The sequence below is a fragment of the Crinia signifera genome, chromosome 1, assembly GCF_055691185.1.
Source record: "Crinia signifera chromosome 1, ASM5569118v1, whole genome shotgun sequence".
NCBI classification, from domain to species: Eukaryota; Metazoa; Chordata; class Amphibia; order Anura; family Myobatrachidae; genus Crinia; species Crinia signifera.
The window spans coordinates 329,574,268-329,595,629 of record NC_139217.1 but is presented as its reverse complement, the minus strand read 5'-3'; the positions used below and the strand labels follow the sequence as shown (position 1 = coordinate 329,595,629).

General features: G+C 42.9%; 1 protein-coding gene across 1 annotated transcript in view; it reads left to right on the top strand.

Moving 5' to 3' along the window:
- Positions 1–277: 277 nt before the first annotated feature.
- The window catches only part of RPGRIP1 (RPGR interacting protein 1), a 32,552-nt gene continuing 11,467 nt past the window's right edge, over positions 278–21,362 (top strand). The window contains exons 1-14 of the mRNA XM_083158356.1: positions 278–578; positions 675–734; positions 1,722–1,854; positions 4,669–4,961; positions 5,147–5,228; positions 6,898–7,038; positions 12,733–12,838; positions 14,223–14,246; positions 14,776–14,922; positions 17,211–17,284; positions 17,369–17,508; positions 18,155–18,306; positions 19,945–20,250; positions 20,845–20,962. Of these exons, the coding sequence (XP_083014482.1) occupies positions 497–578; positions 675–734; positions 1,722–1,854; positions 4,669–4,961; positions 5,147–5,228; positions 6,898–7,038; positions 12,733–12,838; positions 14,223–14,246; positions 14,776–14,922; positions 17,211–17,284; positions 17,369–17,508; positions 18,155–18,306; positions 19,945–20,250; positions 20,845–20,962 (1,858 nt within the window). The 5' untranslated portion in view covers positions 278–496. The remainder of the gene's footprint in view (positions 579–674; positions 735–1,721; positions 1,855–4,668; positions 4,962–5,146; positions 5,229–6,897; positions 7,039–12,732; positions 12,839–14,222; positions 14,247–14,775; positions 14,923–17,210; positions 17,285–17,368; positions 17,509–18,154; positions 18,307–19,944; positions 20,251–20,844; positions 20,963–21,362) is intronic.

Here is a 21,362-nt window from a genome sequence, read left to right as displayed (position 1 = left end):
TTACTTATATGCAGCCAACACATCCCACAGCTCTTCCATCAGAAAGAGATCAGAAAAAAATACACTGTTAGTCTGTCAGTAGTAATGACTTGCCAGCAAAATGCTTAATCATGTTATTACTCTTCCAAAAACACTTTGTCGTATTCTCCTTTGTGAGGATTTGGCTCAAATAAGAGTCTGACTAACAAACATCCTCAGTGGATTGGCCACTGCATCCCCCACCAGCAGCAGATGGGTCTAAGATTATCTAGACTTTAATCCAGAAGTGTCAGAGTGAGCAAGGAGACCGCAGAGAGAGAGCTACAAGAGGTAATTCACACAGGGCATTGTAGATAAGCATAAAAGGGAAAATAGATGATATAAGGTGTAGGCCAGATGAGGCTAATAAGGCAAGAAGGGTTATTCCTACAGTAATACACAGAAAGCTGGTCAGCACTTTCATATTCTGTACAGTAGTTAGTTTATTGGTAAATAGACTACCTGTCAGAAGAAGAAGATGTCACTGCTGGATGAAACCTCTTCAGATCTCCCAGTGAAGGACACAGATTGTCGGGCAGCAGTTATAACAGCTATACAAGGTAATGAAGTCCTCCTCGTTATGTATATACCTTTTTGAATACTACCAATTGCATTAAGAGTATGTTATTACCTTGTAACTGATATTTGCTTTACAGACGTAATAAAAGGACCCCATTCACAGAGGCATCTCACTCAAAAGTCTCAAAGAATAAAAGGTACAGTATCTGTCACTGTCCCTATTTTACAGTGACCTGGATTTTAATATTGTCGCTTGAAGTGTCACCATAGTAGTTTGATTGTTGGCTGCTCTTAGTATAAATTTACATTGTGCACTGTGTGTCACTGAGGACGGGGTAGAGTTTTATGTCTACATGCAGGGCTCCGCATACAATATGTTCTCATACCTAGCAACATAGAGAGATATTTATTAAAAATAAAACAAGAGTAAAAAAGAGAGGAAGTCTGGTGTAAATAGGTAAGCTACTTCAATATTTATGATGTAAAAAAATAATAAACAACACCCAAATTTAGCCCAAGGATCAGGACCAAGGGAGGCTCCAGAGGAGGGTCTGTTGCACAGTTCAAAATTCAAATAGGGGTGCCACACCCACTTCCATTCCAAACTGACTCACTGGCAGTTGGTGTGTGTGCTCCCCTATTTGAATTTTGAACTGTTCTGCAGCCCCGTCTCTGGAGCCACCACGGATCAGGTGGTAGATGAGGTGAAATGTAAATATTTTTAAGTTATGAGTTATGTGGAGCAATTACCTCATTGATGTCATCGCAGAACAAATAATGTAAAGTATCTAAGGTTCCATTTTATTTTACAGACTAATATGTGTTTATCAGAGGACTATTCAGGTCAAGGACACTAATAAGAGGAAAGTGGTAACTTACACTGTCATTTCCAGGTTCAGATCTGCACATGTGCAAATGCACAAGTTATTGTACTGTAGGTGGCGTTACCTAACAGGGTGTTACCAAGTGGGGCCAAGCTCTGGAAAGCTAAGACTCACTCCAAGTTATTTTTATATTTCGTCACATTTACATTCGCTCCACTAAATTTGGGTGGGAAGGTACTGGGCCTCAGGCTACACCATTACACACCTCTTAATAATCCACCCATTAACAGATAGATGATAATGTTACTGTACATGTATAAACTGAACTGATTAATCATCCCTGAATGTCCATATTTCTAGAAAAAGACCCGAAGATTAGATGCAGGGTGTCTTTAATATCCCGCAATGAGCTAGAGGACAATTACTTGCGCCTCCATGAAGAGAATCTCCTACTCAAGGACTACGTCAGAAAGCAAGAAGACAAAATTAAGAGGTAATATACTGTAGTCCAGCCTTAAAATTAAATCCTTTCTAAGCATGCATACACATGGGGCTATGCTAGCCCCATTTCTAAGCAATCTCATTAGATAGCTTAGAAATAGACCACGGAACGCTCTATGTGTTTACCCCCCAAGCAATGGTGATGCACGGTCCCGCACATTGCCATCGCCTGCCGTGAAAGACAGTGCTTGCATTTTCCTGCTTATGTTGCAGGGCTTTGCCAATAAGCATATGCAAAACCCTGCTCAGCACAGATCGCTCAGCACACATCGCAGGTGCAACGTATATGTGCCACAATGTGTGCTTGCGCTCAGCAGCGGCTCCCGTCGCCCCCTGTGTACGAGGCTTAGGTGTTTGCTATGTTCTATGCCTAGCGTTATGACTAAGCTGTTGTAGTCTATCAGCAAATATAGAAAATGATAAACACACGTTTATTAGACATAACCTCAGATTATACTATATAAAATGAGTAGGTTTTAATAATTAATTATTGGATTGCGATATAGGGTAACCGAAACTTAGGGGCAAATTTAACCCTTTGAGTGCCAAGTGACTTTGTCTAAATAGGTGTGAAAATTGGCAATCAAACATTTTTATTCCTCATAATGACCTGGAATGTTTACCGGTACTTGTTTCCTAGCACGGCCACACCGATTTACATCGGGGTGGTCGTGTCGGAAAAATCGCGTCGATCGCATCGCATGCGATTTGGTCGCATGCGATGCGATCGACGCGACCGACCCGATTTTTTGATTGAATGAAATGTAAATCGGGTCCCTGGGACCCGATTTTACATTGGATTCAATGTAAAATATTCCCAACCCCCCCCCAAATTTAACGGCGTAAACCCCACCCCACGATAGACGCCAACCCGAAGCGTGGCGAGCACAGCGAGCCCGCGAGGGGCGGCGGTGCGCGTCCTCCGACCTTTTCATTCCCCTACTATCCACGTCGGCGTGGAGTTGAGAATAGAATAGTGTGGCGAGCGCAGCGAGCCACCGAGCCCGAAGCGTGGCGAGCGCAGCGAGCCCCGCGAGGGGACGCGTATACCTGTGAAGTTATACGCGTCCCCTCGCGGGGACATCTATAATGTGAAATGGGTCATATTGGCCCATTTCACATTTTTCACATTTTCTCACGATTTAAATGTTAAAAAATATTTTAACATTGAAGCCTATGGAAAAATCGGGGCCATCGCGTCGGGACCAATGTTAATGGTCCCGACCGACGCGATGCCCCCGATATTTTACCTTTCCCGACACGATCCTCACGATTTCAATGTTAAAATATTTTTTAACATTGAAGCCTATGGAAAAATCGGGGGCATCGCGTCGGTCGCGTCGGGACCAATGTTAATGGTCCCGACCGACGCGATGCCCCCGATATTGTGTCTTAGCCGGCAAAATGGACCTGATTTCAAAGGAAATCGGGTCCATCGTGTGGATCGTGTACCTTAACTTAAAGGTACACGATCCACAAGATTGTGGCCGTGCTAGGAAACAAGTACCTGTTTACCTTATACAGGAAATATAATCTTTTTTTACACAACATTTTTTATTTGAATTTATATAACAAATATGAGAGACGCCGGCATTTTTAGCTGATATTTTGCACATCTCTAATTGAGATGTTGGCACTCAAAGGGTTAAACAGGAGTGATATTCTTATTATTACTTGTTACAAATGATAAATGGTGCTCCAGCCATTCAGCTCCTGACAGCACCATTTGTCATTTGTAACATAAAAGAAAGGTAAGAAGATACATAAAGTGTATTTCTTCTGTATTTAATTGGAACTTCAGTGTTTCTAATATAGATACATTTACTACAATAGTACAGCTCACTAGGACGAAGGATGCATTGTGTACGGATTGTCTCTGAAGGTGTGTACACACGGCAGGATATGCCGTGAGATGCGAGTCCCGACACGATCAGATCGCATCAGGACTCGCACCTCACGGCATGCCAGAGGGGCACAATTTACACTATATAGTACAGATCTGCACTATATAGTGTTGCCTGCCCTCTCTATCTGGCTGCCGATATGCGCTCACACGCCTTGGTTATATGTATTACAGGGCCGCCACTAGTAATGTTGGGGCCCGGGACTGACCTTCAGGCCCCCCCCCTCGCGCGCACCGGCACCCTGCCTCCCCCTAATTACTATTACTTACCAGCAGTGACGGCGGCGCAACATCTCCAAGGCTCAACATCTTCGCAGCATCTTCTCCCTCCTTCATGTTGGGAGTCGGGACTCGGAGCACTCACTGCACAGTGCAGAGCGCCGAGCCCCTCTGTATCCTAGGCTCGGCACTCTGCAGGCTGCACTGTGTATTGTGCGTAACTGGCCGCCGGCGCCGGGTGGGGGATGCATGGTATGGGGGGGGGGGTTGCCGTGCCACTCTGGGCAGCTCGGAGGGGCCCGGGACAGCTGTACCCCTGGCACCCCCCTGTCGGTGGCCCTGTGTATGTTCACATAAATGTGTAACCATTTACCATACTAAAAGCATGAAGAGTGGATATTTGAAGGTAACACAGAATTTGATATGCTTGTCCTCATTAATTTGGAGGTATAATCTATAAGGACTAAGCACAAAAGTGGATTTACCCAATGTCTCCATAATACTACTTCACAAGTATTTGGTGTTTTAGCTTTTGGGTGTAACCACTAGCTGCATACTTTCTGTTTACTGCACCAATATATATCCTATTGTTTTCTGTGTGTAGTAATATTGATCTGCATGACTGCATCAATCAGTAAATCCGTTAAATGTTGTTAAACAATAAATCCTCATTTCCTTACACAGAATGGCTACTAAATTGCTACGTTTGACTTTGGATCGTGGGCAACAAGGTGAAAAGAAAACGATGGGGACTAGGAAAGATGGAAGAGACCTGGAAGCTGAGGAAGCCATGGAGGATTTACAAGACCGGGTCAGGGACTTGGAACGCAGAAATGAAGCCTTAAGGCACCGAATGTCTACATACAAACAACGACTGCAGCTGCAGGACGGGTGCAGACATTGCCCCTACAGTGCTATAATAGCACGAACAGATTCAGGTTTAAAAAGATCAGCAATGCCAGATAAATATAAGAAAGGTAAGTGAGAAACCAATTGGAGAATAACTATATCACTGAAATTATATATTAATACATTCTGACTGTACCGCCACTTCTGATCAATATCCTGCCATGCAAAAATGTGTTTGTTATATTTTATTTGTAAATTGGTCTAATGGACAACAGTTAAATATACCAAGCTATTTTACACATTGTTATTACAGGATTACGTGTGCAAGGTCCTGAGACTGGAGCCCAACGAGTGTCAGGTGACTGTGCCGATGCCAGAGCAGAGATTGATAGGCTGTAAGTATCAAAGTAAAATGTCCCATGAAAATAAAATTGACAGACTAGACCAGGGGTCTTCAACCCGTGGCCTGCTGTCTCAGTGGCCCCTCACCCGCCATGCACAGTATATATATATACATACATACATTTCTTTTTCTTTTTTTTTATTGTGCTTTATGGGGGGGCTTTGTGCTGTCTATCTATAAATGGCTGAGCTTTTTTGGGGGCTGTGCTGTCTATGGGGGCTGTGATGTATATCTATGAATGCCTATGCTTTATGGGGGCTGTGCTGTCTATGGGGGCTGTGATGTATATCTATGAATGCCTATGCTTTATGGGGGCTGTGCTGTTCATTTATGAAGGGCAGTGCTGATGTTATGGGGGAGCGGTGATGACTATGGGGCCACGCTCATCTGAAGTGCGGGCACACCGAGATGACCCGTCTCAGTGTGCTGATTGTCTGGTCAGGGATATTTGAGCGTCTCACACTCTTGCATTTATTGGCATGAATTGGGCGCCACGCTCATTCATGCGGCTCTCAGTGCGCTGAACGTCGAGCTGTCGGCACAACGTTTGGCGCACTGAGAGCTGCATGAATGAGCGTGGCAGCCAGTGCCAGATTAAGCCTTCGGGGGGCCCGGGGCACTTTAGACAGGAGGGGGCCCCCTTGCACTTGTCATTACTGTCCGCAAACTGCATGGGGGAATATTACACTGTCAAAACACAGAGTAGAGGCAGTATAAACTTGGTCAATGGGTAACTGCAGGGGTTATATACAGTAGATATAGATAGATATATATTATAGATATACAGTATATATATATATATGTATATATATATATAGAGAGAGAGAGAGAGAGAGAGAGAGAGATGTGTGGTAAGTGGCACTTCTTTGGACTTCACAAAAATGACTATACAGACGCAATCAGCTCCAACATTTCAGATTTGACTCAGTTTTCAAGGTTAGAACCATTTCTTTGAGTGCAGCCCCCGGGCAGTTGTCATGTGTATCTTGGAGTGCCGGTAACCACGTATCTATTTATATATATATATATATATATATATATATACACACACACACACACACACACACACACACACACACACACACACACATACATACATACATACATACATACAGTACATACCACATGAAAAGCCTGTTTTTGTCCCAGTGCTGCCTCTGATTAAAAACCCTCCCATGACTAGGCTGCTGCTGCTGTTCTCCATGGGCCTGAGAAGCATGTAATGAGCTCCACCAATCAGAGCTCAACACAAATGTCTCAGCCTCTGCCATCTGGTGCAAAGTGCCATGGGACTTAGTCAACTCCCAGTAATGCACTGCACACTTGGGCAGTCGGTATGCCTTGGCTCCCGATGCTCAGCACCATTATTCATTGTCACATTGGCAGATAGGTGAAGCTGCAGCACTACCCCACTCCCTTGCACAAAACCTTTAGCTAAAAAAAAAAAAAAGTTTTTTAAAAATACATACCAACCACAAGGGGCCCCTAGCTAGAGGGGGGCCCAGGGACACTGACCCATTGTGCCCCCATTATAATCCGGCCCTGGTGGCATCTTCTGTAGCTCAGTGGCCCTCGGGCTTCGTTTAATTTTTTAATGTGGCCCACAATGTCTTAAAGGTTGAAGACCCCTGGACTAGACAAACAAGCCTCTTTCTCCCCAGGTTGCAGATATTTGGAAGGCAAAGCAGCACTCTGGATGACCAATCTGTGATCTTATTAAAGGACCTGGTTACTGTGAAGTCAAAAGATCTAGGGACAGAGATGCTTTCCCTGCAGCACTTACAGCAAGTTGAGGAACAGAGGTGAGCAAATACACAATACTGACAAAAGTATTCAGTTGACTGACTATTAAACCAACTGGAATTGCAATGAGATTGTATTCAAATACCTATATTGTAATATGTAGTTTGCCCCCCTTTTGCTGCTATAACAGCTTCTACTCTTCTTGGAACGTTTTCCACAACATTTTGGAGTGTTTCTGTGGGAATTTGTGCCCATTCATTCAGTAGAGCATTTATGAGAGCAGACACGGATGTTGGAGGAGAAGGCCTGGCTCCCAATCTCCGTTCTAGTTAATACCAAAGGTGCTCAATGGGGTTGAGGTCAGGGCTCTGTGTGGGCCAGTCAAGTTCTGGCACAAAAAACTCACCAAATTGGGCAGTACAGATGGTGTAATGGTTAGCATTACTGCCTCACAGCACTGAGGTCATGGGTTCGATTCCCACCATGGCCCTAACTGTGTGGAGTTTGTATATTCTCCCCGTGTTTGCGTGGGTTTCCTCCGGGTGCTCTGGTTTCCTCCCACAATCCAAAAATATACTGGTAGGTTAATTGGCTCCCAACAAATTAACCCTAGAATGTCTGTGTGTGTGTACGTGTGGTAGGGAACATAGATTGTAAGCTCCACTGGGGCAGGGACTGATGTGAATGTTCAACTATACTCTGTAAAGCGCTGCGGAATATGTGTGCGCTATATAAGAAACTGTTAATAAATAAATATATACCTTTATAATCTTTGCTTTGTGCACTGTTGGCACAGTCATGATGGAATAGAAAAGGACCTTCTCCAAACTGTTGCGATACAATTGGAAACATAGCATTGTTCAAAATGTCTTGGTATGATGAAGCAATAATATTGCCTTTCACTGGAAATTAGGGTCTAGCCCAAACCTGAAAAGCAGCCCCATACCATCTTCCCTTCTCCATCAAAATTCACATTTGTATCAGTGTGCTTTTCACCACTACATCCAACGCTTGGCATTGGACTTGGTGATGTGAGGTTTGTATGCAGCCACTTAGCCATGGAAACCATTCCATTAAGGCTCTTTTGTACAGTTTCTATACTTCCATTAATGCCAAAGGAATTTCAGAACATTATTTGAGGGAATTTTAACTGATGGTATCCAAAAACATTTAGCGCTCCATAGTATAATCAGTATTAACCAACATGGGTTTGTGAAAAATTGCTTGTGCCAAACAAATTTATTAAGCTTTTATGAGGAGGTTAGCAACAACCTAGAAATGGAAAAGGTATTCCTGGATTTTGCTAAGGCTTTTGATACCGTGCCACATAAGAGGTTGATAAATAAAATGGAGGATTTGGGACTAGGGGTAAAGATTTTTATATGGGTAGGAAACTGGTTGAGGAATAGAGAACAGAGAGTGGATGTAAGCGATGCAGTATCAAGTATGATACGAGGTCTAAGTGGAGTGCCACAGGGGTATATTAATGATATTGGGGTGGGTATTACTCATCAAAGTTTCCATCTTTGCTGATGACACAAACCTGAGCAGAGTAATTAGAACAGTCAATGATGTCTCTGTGCTTTAGAGTGATCTATAGATTGTAAGCTTGCGAGAAGGGCCCTCATACCTTTGACTGTCTGTAAATACCCTGTTTGTTGTATCACTGTCTCCTTTGTAAAGTGCAATGGAATATGCTGCACTATATGAGAAATTGTTAATAAATAAATAATAAATAAATCTTAATAAACTAGAAGAGTGGGCAAAAAATTGGCAAATGAGGTTCAGTGTGGATAAGTGCAAGGTTATACATTTTGGAGACATAATCAGTGTGCTAGTTATAACCTAAACAGGGTTGCTTTGGGTATTTAAGAACTTGGTCAGCCAAGGGGGAAGGGATACTCCCACCTCATATATCACCCCCTTCCCATCTGACCACACCCCTCATTTTCATACCCCAGGGGTATGAAAGATTAAGGGATTAAGGTAAGGCTGTGGGGGGGGGGGGGGTAGCAGAAAGTAGATTTTGAGAGGCCCCCTCCCCACCATTGTCATTACATGGGAAGTAAATATGCCAACATTTGGGATTACAGCATTCAGGATGCCGACATTACCTCCATCCGGAATACCAGCACACAGTTTATACTCCCATGACCCCCATCCTGGGGAATAGAACTTTGTGGTGAGCAAAGCAAACTCCCTCTCACCTGCTGGATCCTGCTGTCATGATTGTGACTGCATAAACAGGGGGACAGAGGGATAGTTTCAGAGGCAGTAGGGAGGAGTATGATGATGTACATATGCGCTAGCATCTCAGCAGGGGCGTGGTGAGGGGCGGCGATGTATGTTAATACATCCCACCCTAAAACAGAAAGAGGGAAGGGTGCGAGCAGGAATGAGAAAGAAAGTGCCTGGGAGGGAGATGGAAATGGGGAAACAAGAGAGGGTGTCAATGAGAGAAGGAGAGTGTGAGAGAGTGTCAGGAAGGGAGAAAGTGTCACTGTGACATGGCTGAAAGGACAAATGGACAGAGTGAGTGGACAGATATGGGAACATAGAAGGATAGGTGATGGACAAACAGATCCACAGATAATCATATGGGGGCATAGATGGACAGAACACCATATGGGGGCACAGATGGATGGGTGGGGAGGGCAAAGACAGACAGGTGAAGGGGCATAGATGATGGAGCAAAGGGGGTATAGATGGCAGGTGGAGGAGAGGGGGCATACATGGCGGGTTTGCAGAGAATCTTCTGGGGGCATAGATGGATACAGGAATAGATTGGAATACAAAGTCAGAAAATTTCTGGGAGGCATGACGACACACACATAGCACTGTACACACAATTTATTGTATCACTGAGGCCTTAGCACAATGATAACAAATGCTTATACTGAGCACCACTATATGCAAAACATACGGTAATGATGTTCCCAGACAGAGGGCAGAAGGGTTCTTATTTCTCCTACCGCAGACTCCAACAGCTTGCATGGCAGGACCCTGTGGATTACTAGGGTGGAAGGTGGCAGCTTGTTCTGGGCCCTAGTAAAAGAATCTCTCCGTGGGACAGTGGTCATGCCAGTAACCTGTCACTTATGAGTTCCGCGGGAGGAGCTGTGTGCTGCCGCGCATGCGCAGCAGCCCTCCCATGGCCATGTTGGATTTGGGCAAAACACTGAGGCCGAGGCCACTAACCGCTGAGATCAGGGGGAGAGCGGCCGGCCCGGTTCTAATGTAATATATGCCGGCCGACCGGAAAGTGTCCAGGTTTCCTGCCAGGGCCAATCTGCCTCTGTAAGGAACTGTCAGGCAAGATTTTGTTCCCTTAAAAGGAAACATTTTTTTACAGTCAGGGCAGCCAAATTGTGGAACTCTCTTCTGGGAGAGGTAGTATCAGTAGACACAATAAATACATTTAAAATAAGTTTGGATAAACATCTATTGGGTAAAAACATCCAGGGGTACAAATAACAATAAAAATTTGTCTTTAAATAAATCAGAATACACAACACATAATAAGGGATGTAGCAAATGGATCATACACACTAACCAAGGCTTAACTCGATGCATGTCTTTATTCGGCGTTAACTACTATTTCATTATGTAACTATGTAACTCTTCAGCTATGGAATCAGAGAAGTGTTGGCAACTTTTACACACCATGCGCCATAGCAGTAGTTGAGTCTGTGATTTTACATGGTCTTTCTCTTCATTGCTGTTGAACCTAAATGTTTAAAAAAAAATCACTTACAGTTGACTGTTAAATATCCAGGGATGACATTTCATGACAGAAAATACACTCCAACCTAGGTTGAACTCAGGCGGTTGGAGATGAGCTGTTAATCAAGGGAGCAGCTGCTATATAGCAGAGGGTAGTCGGCTTTCACAACAATACCAAAGGAAAAAGGAAAAACCAGTAGCAGTGTTTAATGATATCAATAAAATTGAAGTGAATGATTAAAAGGTAATATTTTACTGATATAAAAAAAGACACATATAGATACACAATTAAAATATAATAAGCAGGTTCCACACTATTGGGGATGTTATTAGACTCTCAGCAATATAGGTGGGTTTTAGAAAAGTATTCATGGGGTAAGTGCACTTTACCAATTGGTACCATTGCTGGAGGAAAAGGCCTGAAGCTGTTCCCAATCGATCCTCGAGTCCTCTCTAGTTTTGGCGGTGTAGGTACCAGTACCAATAGAAATGTCAGAAGTTGCTAAGAAAAGTTGAAACGATAAGTCCGTAGGTGAATAATGGAGTCCTGGAAAGTGGGAGCCTACAGCACCGACGTGTTTTGCTACCAACCTGTGGCTTTATCAGATGTGTATGCCCACACTATGATGTGTGACAGGCTTTTAGGTCTGAAAAACATTTTATCAAACAATGTTTGCCTAGTATACTCTCCAGCGATCCAATGCGATCCAATGCGATCCAATCTCTCTGAATTAAAGTAATTTCCATGCATAATTGCAACTGTGCATGTGCAGTCTAGATGGATTCCCTGGTTAGACACCTTATTATAGCTGATTAAAAAATAGATTGAAGATGAACTGGTGGAACAGCTTTGCTAACAGTGCGACCATCCGCACCTTTGACAGACCTTGTGTTTAGGTCGGTTGGCTAGCCATCAAAATGCTGTCAGCCTGCAGAGGACACAGGAATTTAAGCATAGCACTGGGACTTGCTAGTACTGAACCAATCCCTACACTGTGGGACAATTTTGATGGGACCACACTAACTAAACTGGTAGAGTGAACAATGTATAGAAAGGGTTCACAGATTGCAACATTTTTCAGAGAACTGAAACACAGCAGAGCTTTCCATTCTTGTCCGCATTGCTTTTCCCATACTAGTATAACAGTGATGTTTACACTAATTGGGGCATCAATGGACAAATGTGAGATTTCTCCTCTGTAACCCCTTCCATGAATATAATAATGCAGTGAAAGCCCAGTTATCCCAGAGGGGATGCGGTCATTTGGTCTACTGCATTATGGTCGACAGTCATTAGGTCGAATCCATTAGGTCGACATGCTAAAAGGTCGACATGACTCTAGGTCGACATGGGAAAAGGTCGACATGATTCTAGTTCGAAAGGTCATTAGTTCGACAGGTCATTAGTTCGACAAGGACATTAGTTCGACATTGTCTATGTCGACATTCACAAGTTCGACATGGAGTTTTTCACTGTTTTTTGAGCCAACATGTGCCGACAGGCGGTATTTCATGCCCTACCATCCACTAGGGCGTGGTGGGAGAATAAAATAGTGTGCCGAGCGTAGCGAGGCACCGTGCCCGACGCATAGAGAGCGCAGCGAGCGATGCGAGGGGATGCAGTGCACTTTAAACTGTGTCCATGTCGACTGTGTTGACATTCAGGTAAAAAAACAGTGAAAAACCCCATGTCGACCTTGTGAATGTCGACATAGACAATGTCGAACTAATGACCTTGTCGAACTAATGACCTGTCGAACTAATGACCTTTCGACCTAGAATCATGTCGACCTTTTCCCATGTCGACCTAGAGTCATGTCGACCTTTTAGCATGTCGACCTAATGGATTCGACCTAATGACATTCGACCATAATGCAATAGACCAAATGATCCCAACCCCTCATGACATATATTTGCTAACCTGACCATGCCAATCATTAGTTTTTTATATAAAGGACTATGTTGACTGTAGGTTGAATACAGGTGCTTCCATTGTTGTAAGAGTATGGCTAATATCTGTATGCTCTTAGGAATACTATCCAGGAAAATGTGATGCATATCCGTTTGCAAAAGGAGCTGAGGGAGAAGAACACAAGTCTCTGCGCTCTCAGAGAACAATTCCAGCAACTGAAAGAGGTTATTCAGCCATATATTTATCACCAAATGATGACATTATATTTAACGATTGCAGTTGTTAACCAAATATGCAATCATTATCCTAACAAACTTTGCACTCTACTCCTTGCATCTTACATAGAACATCTTCTTGGCTTGTCATACACAATGTAACTTTCAGCAGGTGCTTGGTATTCTATTAGCATGTATTCTGGTGGGAAGATAGTGTGGCACCAGGGTCGGTGCAAGGCACCGGAGCGCCCCAGGCGAGTCGGGGTGGGGGCGCCCCGGTGCCGGGGCGGGGGGTACCTGTTGCGCCGTCTGGGGAGCGGGCAGGGGGGTCCATGCTGGCGTCTGACAGTGGTGTCCTTGACACGCTGGTACCTGCGGCACTGTGTATAAAGCTGGCGGGCGGTCCCTGCAGCCAATCAGCGTGCGGCCAGTGTTTTCAAACCCGGCAGCGCTTCCCGCGCCGCCGCATAGCCCGGCGGATAGCGCTAGTTATTTCTTATTCACTGCAGGGACCCCCCACCTCTGCCAGCTTTATACACAGTGCCGCAGGTACCCACGTGGCAAGGACATCACTGCAGGCTCCTATCAGAAGCCGGCATGGACCCCCCTGCCCGCTCCCCAGACGGCGCAGCAGGTACCCCCTTTGCACAGGGGGCGAGGGGCGAACTGCCGCCCTACATTAGCCGGCGCCCTAGGCAAATGCCTAGACCTGCCTAGTGGTGGCGCCAGGCCCTGTGTGGCACACACCAACAAGGTCCGGGGCATGTAGTTAAGGGTGACTGAAGTGTTATAAAGTTGCAAAGACTCCACGACACATTGCTCTTTTATAGTGTGATTTTAAACCACATTACACCAGCGGATCTCAGTATAGTCAGATGCATACATTATGGCTATGCCTACAATTGGTATAAATATGCCCAATCTTAAGGGTGATCTGAGAAGAAATTCTGTACACTTTGGGGTAAATTTACAAAAGCCTCTAAAAAGAGGTGATGTTTCCTATAGCAACCAATCAGATTATGTTTATCATTTGGCATTTGCATCCTAGAAAATTGGTTGCGATGGGGGACATTTAATATTTGAAGCTTTATTAAGTTACCTCTTTGGGAGAACAATTGAAGCATTTTTGTGCAAGGTTCAAAGGTCATGTCTAAGCAATGTTTGTTAGCACCAAGTGCCCTATAAAGAGGTGTATGAATAAATGTGCTCTGTATAGTGTTGTGGTCCCTTGTAATCTAATTGTATAGCTCCAAATTTATTAAACATCTCTATATTTTATGGATTGCACAGGCAGGCATTATTATGACACCAGAAAGGCGTGTTATATTATTTTAGTAATATTTTATATTCAATACTGACATTTCTTTTTCCTTTTGGTCTCTATCGTTTTCAGTCCTATGAGACAGAGCTGGAAGAGGTACGTGATGATGACATAATCCATGTGTAATCTATAATGTGCAACCTTGATGTTCTCATTCTGGTATTGTATCATATCTCTCTTACATGATTGACATATCTAGTATTGTGAATAAGCCTCACAGCCCTGAGCCCAGGATGACTGGGTGCATTGGAGAATTTTTGCTACTGTCTACAATCTACATCACTGTTTACTTTTTTATGTTCAAAATTAATATTTATTATTTATTATTTAAACCTTTAAATTGCAATTGAATATTTTGCATTTATTTATGTTGTACAGATGGGAGGCACTCATGCAGAGCTACTCATTGGCTACTTCATACCCTCCAACATGATCAGATGAACAGAGCATTGTGTACCGAATGCAATGGGTCATGTTGGAGGATATGCTACTTTACTTGGGGCTGTAGTGGGGATGCTAGTATTATATTGGAATATAACAAGTGTGGATTCTCACAAGCGACATAGAAAAATAGAAATGTACTGAAACAAAACCTAGTAAGTATGTGTCGCTTTCATCCTGATAGAAGCACAAGTCTCTGACATTGAGCCACAAAGCTGTGTTGGCCCAATTGGAGGATCTCAGCTCACAACTGAAAGAAGAAAGAAACAAAGTGGTGGCAATGGATGTAGATCAGCAGAACATTGCTAACCTGCAGAGGTCTCTTCTTGAGGTAAGGCGTTGGACTGTGAGTGAGAAGCATCAGGACCTCAGTTGATTTTTATTACAATTAAAGGGCCAGATGTACTAAGCTTGAAAAGTGACTGAATGGAGAGTGATAAACCACCAGGCAATCAGCCCCTAACTGACATGTTACAGGCTGTGTTTAAAAAATGACAAGTAGGAGCTGATTAGTTGGTGGTTTATCACTCCCATTTGATCTGTGCTTACCGTCTAAGCAATCTAGTCAGATTGCTTAGATCAGTGGTTCCCAACCCTGGTCCTCAAGTACCTCCAACAGTGCATGTTTTCCAGATCTCCTCACAGAATCACAAGTGACATAATTAGCTCCACCTGTGGATCTTTTAAAATGTGTCTGAATAATGAGTGCACCAGCCGGGTGACCTGGAAAACGTGCACTGTTGGGGGTACTTGAGGACCAGGGTTGGGAACCACTGGCTTAGATAATATCACAAAATCGCTCCGGGGGTATGTCCCTTTACAATAGTAAAAAAAAAATGGTTGCTATAAAAAAAAATAAAGCAATGTTGTTACAACAAATAACAAACAAGCAGTACTGTCATTATATTGCACAAATCCAAACATTGATAACCCACATTCAGAAAGCATATATGGCAATGCTAAACTGGCCACATAACACATGGGCACACTGGGCAGCTGCCCAGGGCTTCACAATTCTAGGGGTCCTGAGCAGAAAGAGAATGCTGCCCGGGTGGTCTGATTGTGAGTATGCACAATTAATGAGGGATTACATGGAGCAGGCAGACTAATCGTTTTCTAGTGCAATGCTAGAAATACATTTTGTAGATAAAATTAGTGATTATAGATAAAGGAGGAAAGGGCCCTAGACATAAAGGCAGGGCTGAAACTAGGGTTTCTGGTGCCCGGGGCAAGACATTCATTTAGTGACTGACTTTCTTTCCGGCGCCGGCTTGCTCTTCCTCGACTCCTCCTCCTGATGTACGTGTGGGCGGCGCATGCGTCATGACATCACCCGCACAGCATCACAAGGAGGAGGAACCCGGCGGGGACATGTGAAAAAAAAAAACTTTGAACGGTTTTGTGCCCTGCACGGTCAGTGACACTATTGCGCCCCCCCCCCCAGCGCCCGGTGCGCATGACCCCCCAGCCCCCCCCCCCCCTAGTTACGGCCCTGATAAAGGGTGACATTTAATAGGATGAGAGATTCAGAAAGTGAGAGATTTGGTAAGAAATCTCCAAAACCAGTGTGATTTTGCAGTGTAAATGATTGCCGCTTTAAAAAAAACTGGATATTTCTTCCCAAATCTCTCACTTTCTGAATCTCTCATCCTATTAAATTTCACCCAAAGTCTTGATTCAGAGGAGGATGCTATTTGCATCGCTGCTGCATCTTCGGATGAAGCAGTGATGTGCAAGTATGCCAATGCTGAAGAAACGATGCCTCCTGCCAGGAATGTACTTTCGATTGTTTCATCCCAAAAATACAGCCATCGGACATCTGAGTAAGCCTAAGCTCCGCTGCTTGGACCAGGAAATCTGCTTTGAATGATGCAGACCCTGGAATTGGCACACCCCTAAAATGGCCCCCTTTGCCACCCCTCCCTACCCCCAAACTACCACAGCCTATCAATACGGCTTGGGGAATACGGCGTGTGACAATGCAGGACCAGTTCTGCACATGAACAGAATGGGCCATGCATATTCGCAGTCCCTCTGCCATTGAAGCTGTATACAAGCCATCAGCTGACTCCCAGCTCATTCTCTAACAACCAGCTATTTTCTTTTTAGTACTTGTTATGAATAATAAATTGCCCTCCAGCCAATCAGCTCCTACCTGTCATGTGTATAAAAAATGATAGGTTGGTGCAGATTGGCTGGAGCACTATTTATCATTTATAACGAGTGACAAGAAGAATATTATCTTTGTTAAATCTGCCCTAATAATAGATACAGTAGAAGTCCTATTGCTGATGGTACGAAGTTGTAATATCTTTGGTGCATAGTCTGTTCTTTAGCAGAGTGAATCTTAACCAGTTGTAATAGTATAGATAACAGCCTTAGGGCCTTATTCAGATCACATCGCTCCCCCACGTGTGTGCGCGGGGGGAGATGTTTAGCATCTGCGCATTTATGGGCACAGCGATCTGCTTGTTCGCCATCCCATTTGCATGATGATTTCACCAAGCGGAACTCAGCAAGCGAGGGGGGAGCAGCGTTCTTGCGGGCATTCGCAGCTTTGCGTGTGGACCACTATAAGGTCCTTAGTCTCAGTGCTGTGACATTCTGTCTTTATTTCAGTGTCAGGAGCAGGTTTCTGATCTGGAGAAGGAAAAAGAACTTATCAAAGAAAACTATGAGAACCTTCTGAAAAGGTGAGCTGAGGATTTTCAGGTGACATTAGGCATTTCTAGATGGTCCTGAATATTGCTGAGATGTTCTTCTCACTGTTTTATCAGCTCTCTGGACTCAGAACGCATGAACTCCTGGAAAGCAACAGAATCCGAGTTGAAGGCCCAGATTACACGGATAGAGGGACAAAATCACTGTCATGTGTTTGATCTTACTCAAAGCAAGGAGCAACTTCACCATGAGAGAGGTAGACAGGGAATACTAATAACTAGCACTATTATAATAAACCCATAAATAGGACATCATTTCTGCTCAGAAAACAAGCAATCAGTAGATAGTAATACAGACAGTTGGTATTAATGGTATTAGGTCAATAGGTCGACAGCTAATATGTTGACACCAAATGCTCAAGGTCGACATAGATAAAAGTTTGACATGGTTGACTCATGAAAGGTCAACATTTATTTTTCTTTTCTATGGACACTTTTATTTCACACTTTACCTTCCACGTGTACTCTGTTTGGGAACAGGAAAGTGTCCTGATTGTAGCGGTAGCAGAGCCAGGCACCTGGTGCGAAGCATGGCAAGCGAAGGGAGCCATGCGAGGATCCATGATACACTCATTGGAGTTCTATGAGGTCAAATCTACCAATTAACACCAAAATATGTGTAAAACTCATGTCAACCTTCTCATGTCAATCATGTGTCCATGATGACCTTTTGCTTGTGTCAACCTTTTGTCCACGTCAATATTATGCATGCCAACTATTTGGTGTTGACTGTCGGCTGTGACACTATAGACCTATTATACCATAAACAGTGAATATACAGTAGATATTAGTTGCGTAGTGATGTCTACTCTGTACTGTAACCACCTCTCCTGACATTTGCAGAACAAAATATTCATCTAAAACAAGAGATCTCCCAGCTGCAGTATCAGCTGCTGGAAAAGATGCAAGAAATCCACAACCTTCAGGACAGAGTGTCAGCCATTTTATCTGCCTCTAAGAAAGTTCCTTGTGAGCAGGAAGTGACATCAGTCCAGGTGAATAATATGTGCTGCAGGCATCCAAGGGGACCCTTACATTTGGGACCCTTATAAATATTACACATTGCTGTAACACTCTCAAAGTTATTGTCAATCTAGTGGAAGAAATGAGCAAACCTGACGCAATTTATTTTCGTTCTCTGCACCCCAAGAATGTAAAGCTATCATGTTAGCCAATTGCACATTATATGGCTAATAGTATTTCCTTTAGTATCTGACTTTCATGTCCCATTATTATCCTTGTCATGACAAATATTACTGCAATTATCTGCAAACATGCTGCAAGGGAGGGGGATTTAACCCCCAGCACAACAAAAGGGCATTAGTAATAAGATTTGAAAAACCAACATAATAGAAGGTAAGTCAGAGATCTTAGTTACATATATTTTGCCAGAAATGTAGGGTCTGTTCTTACGAGTTTCTCCACCTTCCACAAGATCGGCAGCTTCCTCAGAGACAGTGTATGTACTGTATAGAGATATATAGAGATACATACACTGTCTCAGAGGAAGCCGCCGATCTTGTGGAAGGTGGAGAAACGTGTAAGAACAGACCCAGTGATCACTCTGGTACCAGCTCTCTCTACATTTGCATGTGCTTGGCTGTGGGCGGACCCAGATATGGTTTTGGAGTGCTAACCAAACAAGAACCAGGATTCAGGTGTCCCATACCCTATATATCCATCAGGTGGCCACCTGTATATTTGAAATATGTCTCCGTGGTCAGGAAAAGTACAAATATTGCCTTAAAGGAGTGGTAATTATCTTTCAGCTGCTTGCATAAACTAACTTTGCTTTGTGCTCAAGTTGCCAATGAGATTTGGCTTACTAATACTAACAAGCTTTAAGCAGGATATACCATCTACATTTCTGGCAAAAACTTTTTCTGCTTATGCTGAACTGCTTCTATATTGTATCTGGCTTACAGCTTCACTAATAGTATCAAACGCTTGGTTACAATTGTTTTTTAATCTCTTTTGAACCGATCACATGCTTTAAGTGTCTTTTGTCAGGCATAAAACCCAGATTTATCTATGTCATGTACTGTCAGTCATTGATTAATTCATTGATTTTGCAGGTTTTACTATGTTATTGATTAGCTACATTTTTTTTACATTTATTCAAATATTTTTATTAAAAATAATTTTCCATTATAGCGCAGTGTTCAGTGTTTTTTTGCATTTCATTTCCCACGTGGTCTGAGTATCCACATTTCACTGCAGCTTTAATTGGAAAAACATACTTTACACACAGCGGTCTCCCAAGCGCACAGCCTTCCATTTTTTCTTGGTTCTTCTATATGTGTTAATGCCATCATGGCTCTACAGGACCTACAGCAAATGCATAATATGCATACTAATTAATGCATAATATACTACAATCACTATTTGATACATACCAAGTAAAATAAATATATATCATTTTTGTATATTAATGTTTTTATTTGCTGCATAAATTTGTTTTCTGTAGTTCAGTTATAATTTCACTTTAGTTTACCAGCTTGTAGATGTCTGAGACATTAGTATGATGTGGTCTCGTTTGTCAACTTCAATAGGCTTATTCAGCTTATTCTCCTTAACTACTAGGTAGTCAGGAGATGACTTTTGCGTTAATAAGATAATTCTACTTGATTTAGGTTTGCAGTATGGAAGACTTTCGAAGATCGAGAGGAATAAGCTGTGGTGAGAATGATCTATTGGATGAAGTGAGGAATAATGAAAAAGAGAGAGACAATAATAAGCAGAGAAAACCAGAACCGCCAGAATCTAATATGGACTGTGCAGATCTCCAGAGAGAGGAAGCGGAGGAGAGAAGAGAAATGGAGCGGGAAAAGCAAAGGAAGATGAGGGAAATGGAGGCTGCTCATGCTGAGACCATTCTGGAACTAGAGAAAATTCGGGAGATGTTATTCTTGCAGCATAAAATTAACAAGGATTACCAGGTAACCACAGTAGCTATCATTCACTTATTGTCCTAAAGAAACTTCAACTTAAAATGTAACCTGGGATCTGTTGCAGGTTTCCATCAGGTTATCTCATTAAATACAATATAGGGAAGATTTTTGTCAAGTCTTATGTAATATCAATCTAGACATTAATCACAATACAGGACACAATGCCATTAATAAGCCCATTGTAGTAATTTGTCCATGCACAACAAGCATGTGTTAGTCATTGCATCTCCGATGAATCTGTACATTGTGTAAATGTTCTTACATCACCTTCATGTTAATTGTATTGTATATTCTTTTCCAATATTTTTTTAAAATCAAATTTTATGAGAAGATATTCGGGATAGAATAGACTGTAAAGATGGAGGCGCAGATTGCTTCTAGTCTGTTGTCAACTGGCAAGGAATGGCAGTAGCTACATGGCGCATTCATTTATTTTGAGGTCTAGTTAATGGGAAATTTAAAGGAGGAGAATAGATTTAGGGTCCTATTACTTCCAATTACTTCCCTCCAAAGCGGTACTATCTTCGGACAGGACTCTTTTCCAATTGTTTTATCCTGTACTTCCTGTCCTCCCAATGACAGGATGAGCTGAAGGCTATGACACTTAGGGCAGAGTGTGAAAGCCGTGAAAGAGAAGAAAGGGAGCGCGAGATTGAAGCCAGACTGCTTCAGCGCAACTCCAGGATTCAGATATTGGAAGGTACCATTACTGTATAGAAGTGTACAGGATGCCTGATTAGCAGTCTAGTTCTATAGAAATTATGTAATGACATACTGTAGATTCTCTAATTATTATTTAATTTATCACATAAAGAAGTCTACTTTACGTGCATGAAAGCTGATTTATGGCCATGCAAATAATACAACTCAAACCAGCAGCAAATATTCTCTTCTGAGATGGATGCCCCTACTGTCCATGTGTCTACATGTCATGGGTATGAGCACTGTGCCATGGTTTATTAACTTGGAGGAGATTATTTGTATGAAATAAAGGGCTGGGGAAGACCAATGTACAGTCAGTACATAAAAGTACATGGGTGTTCCTTATTTGTGAGGTTATTTCTCTCCACAAAAGATATGCTTTTCCTCTCCAGGTTCAA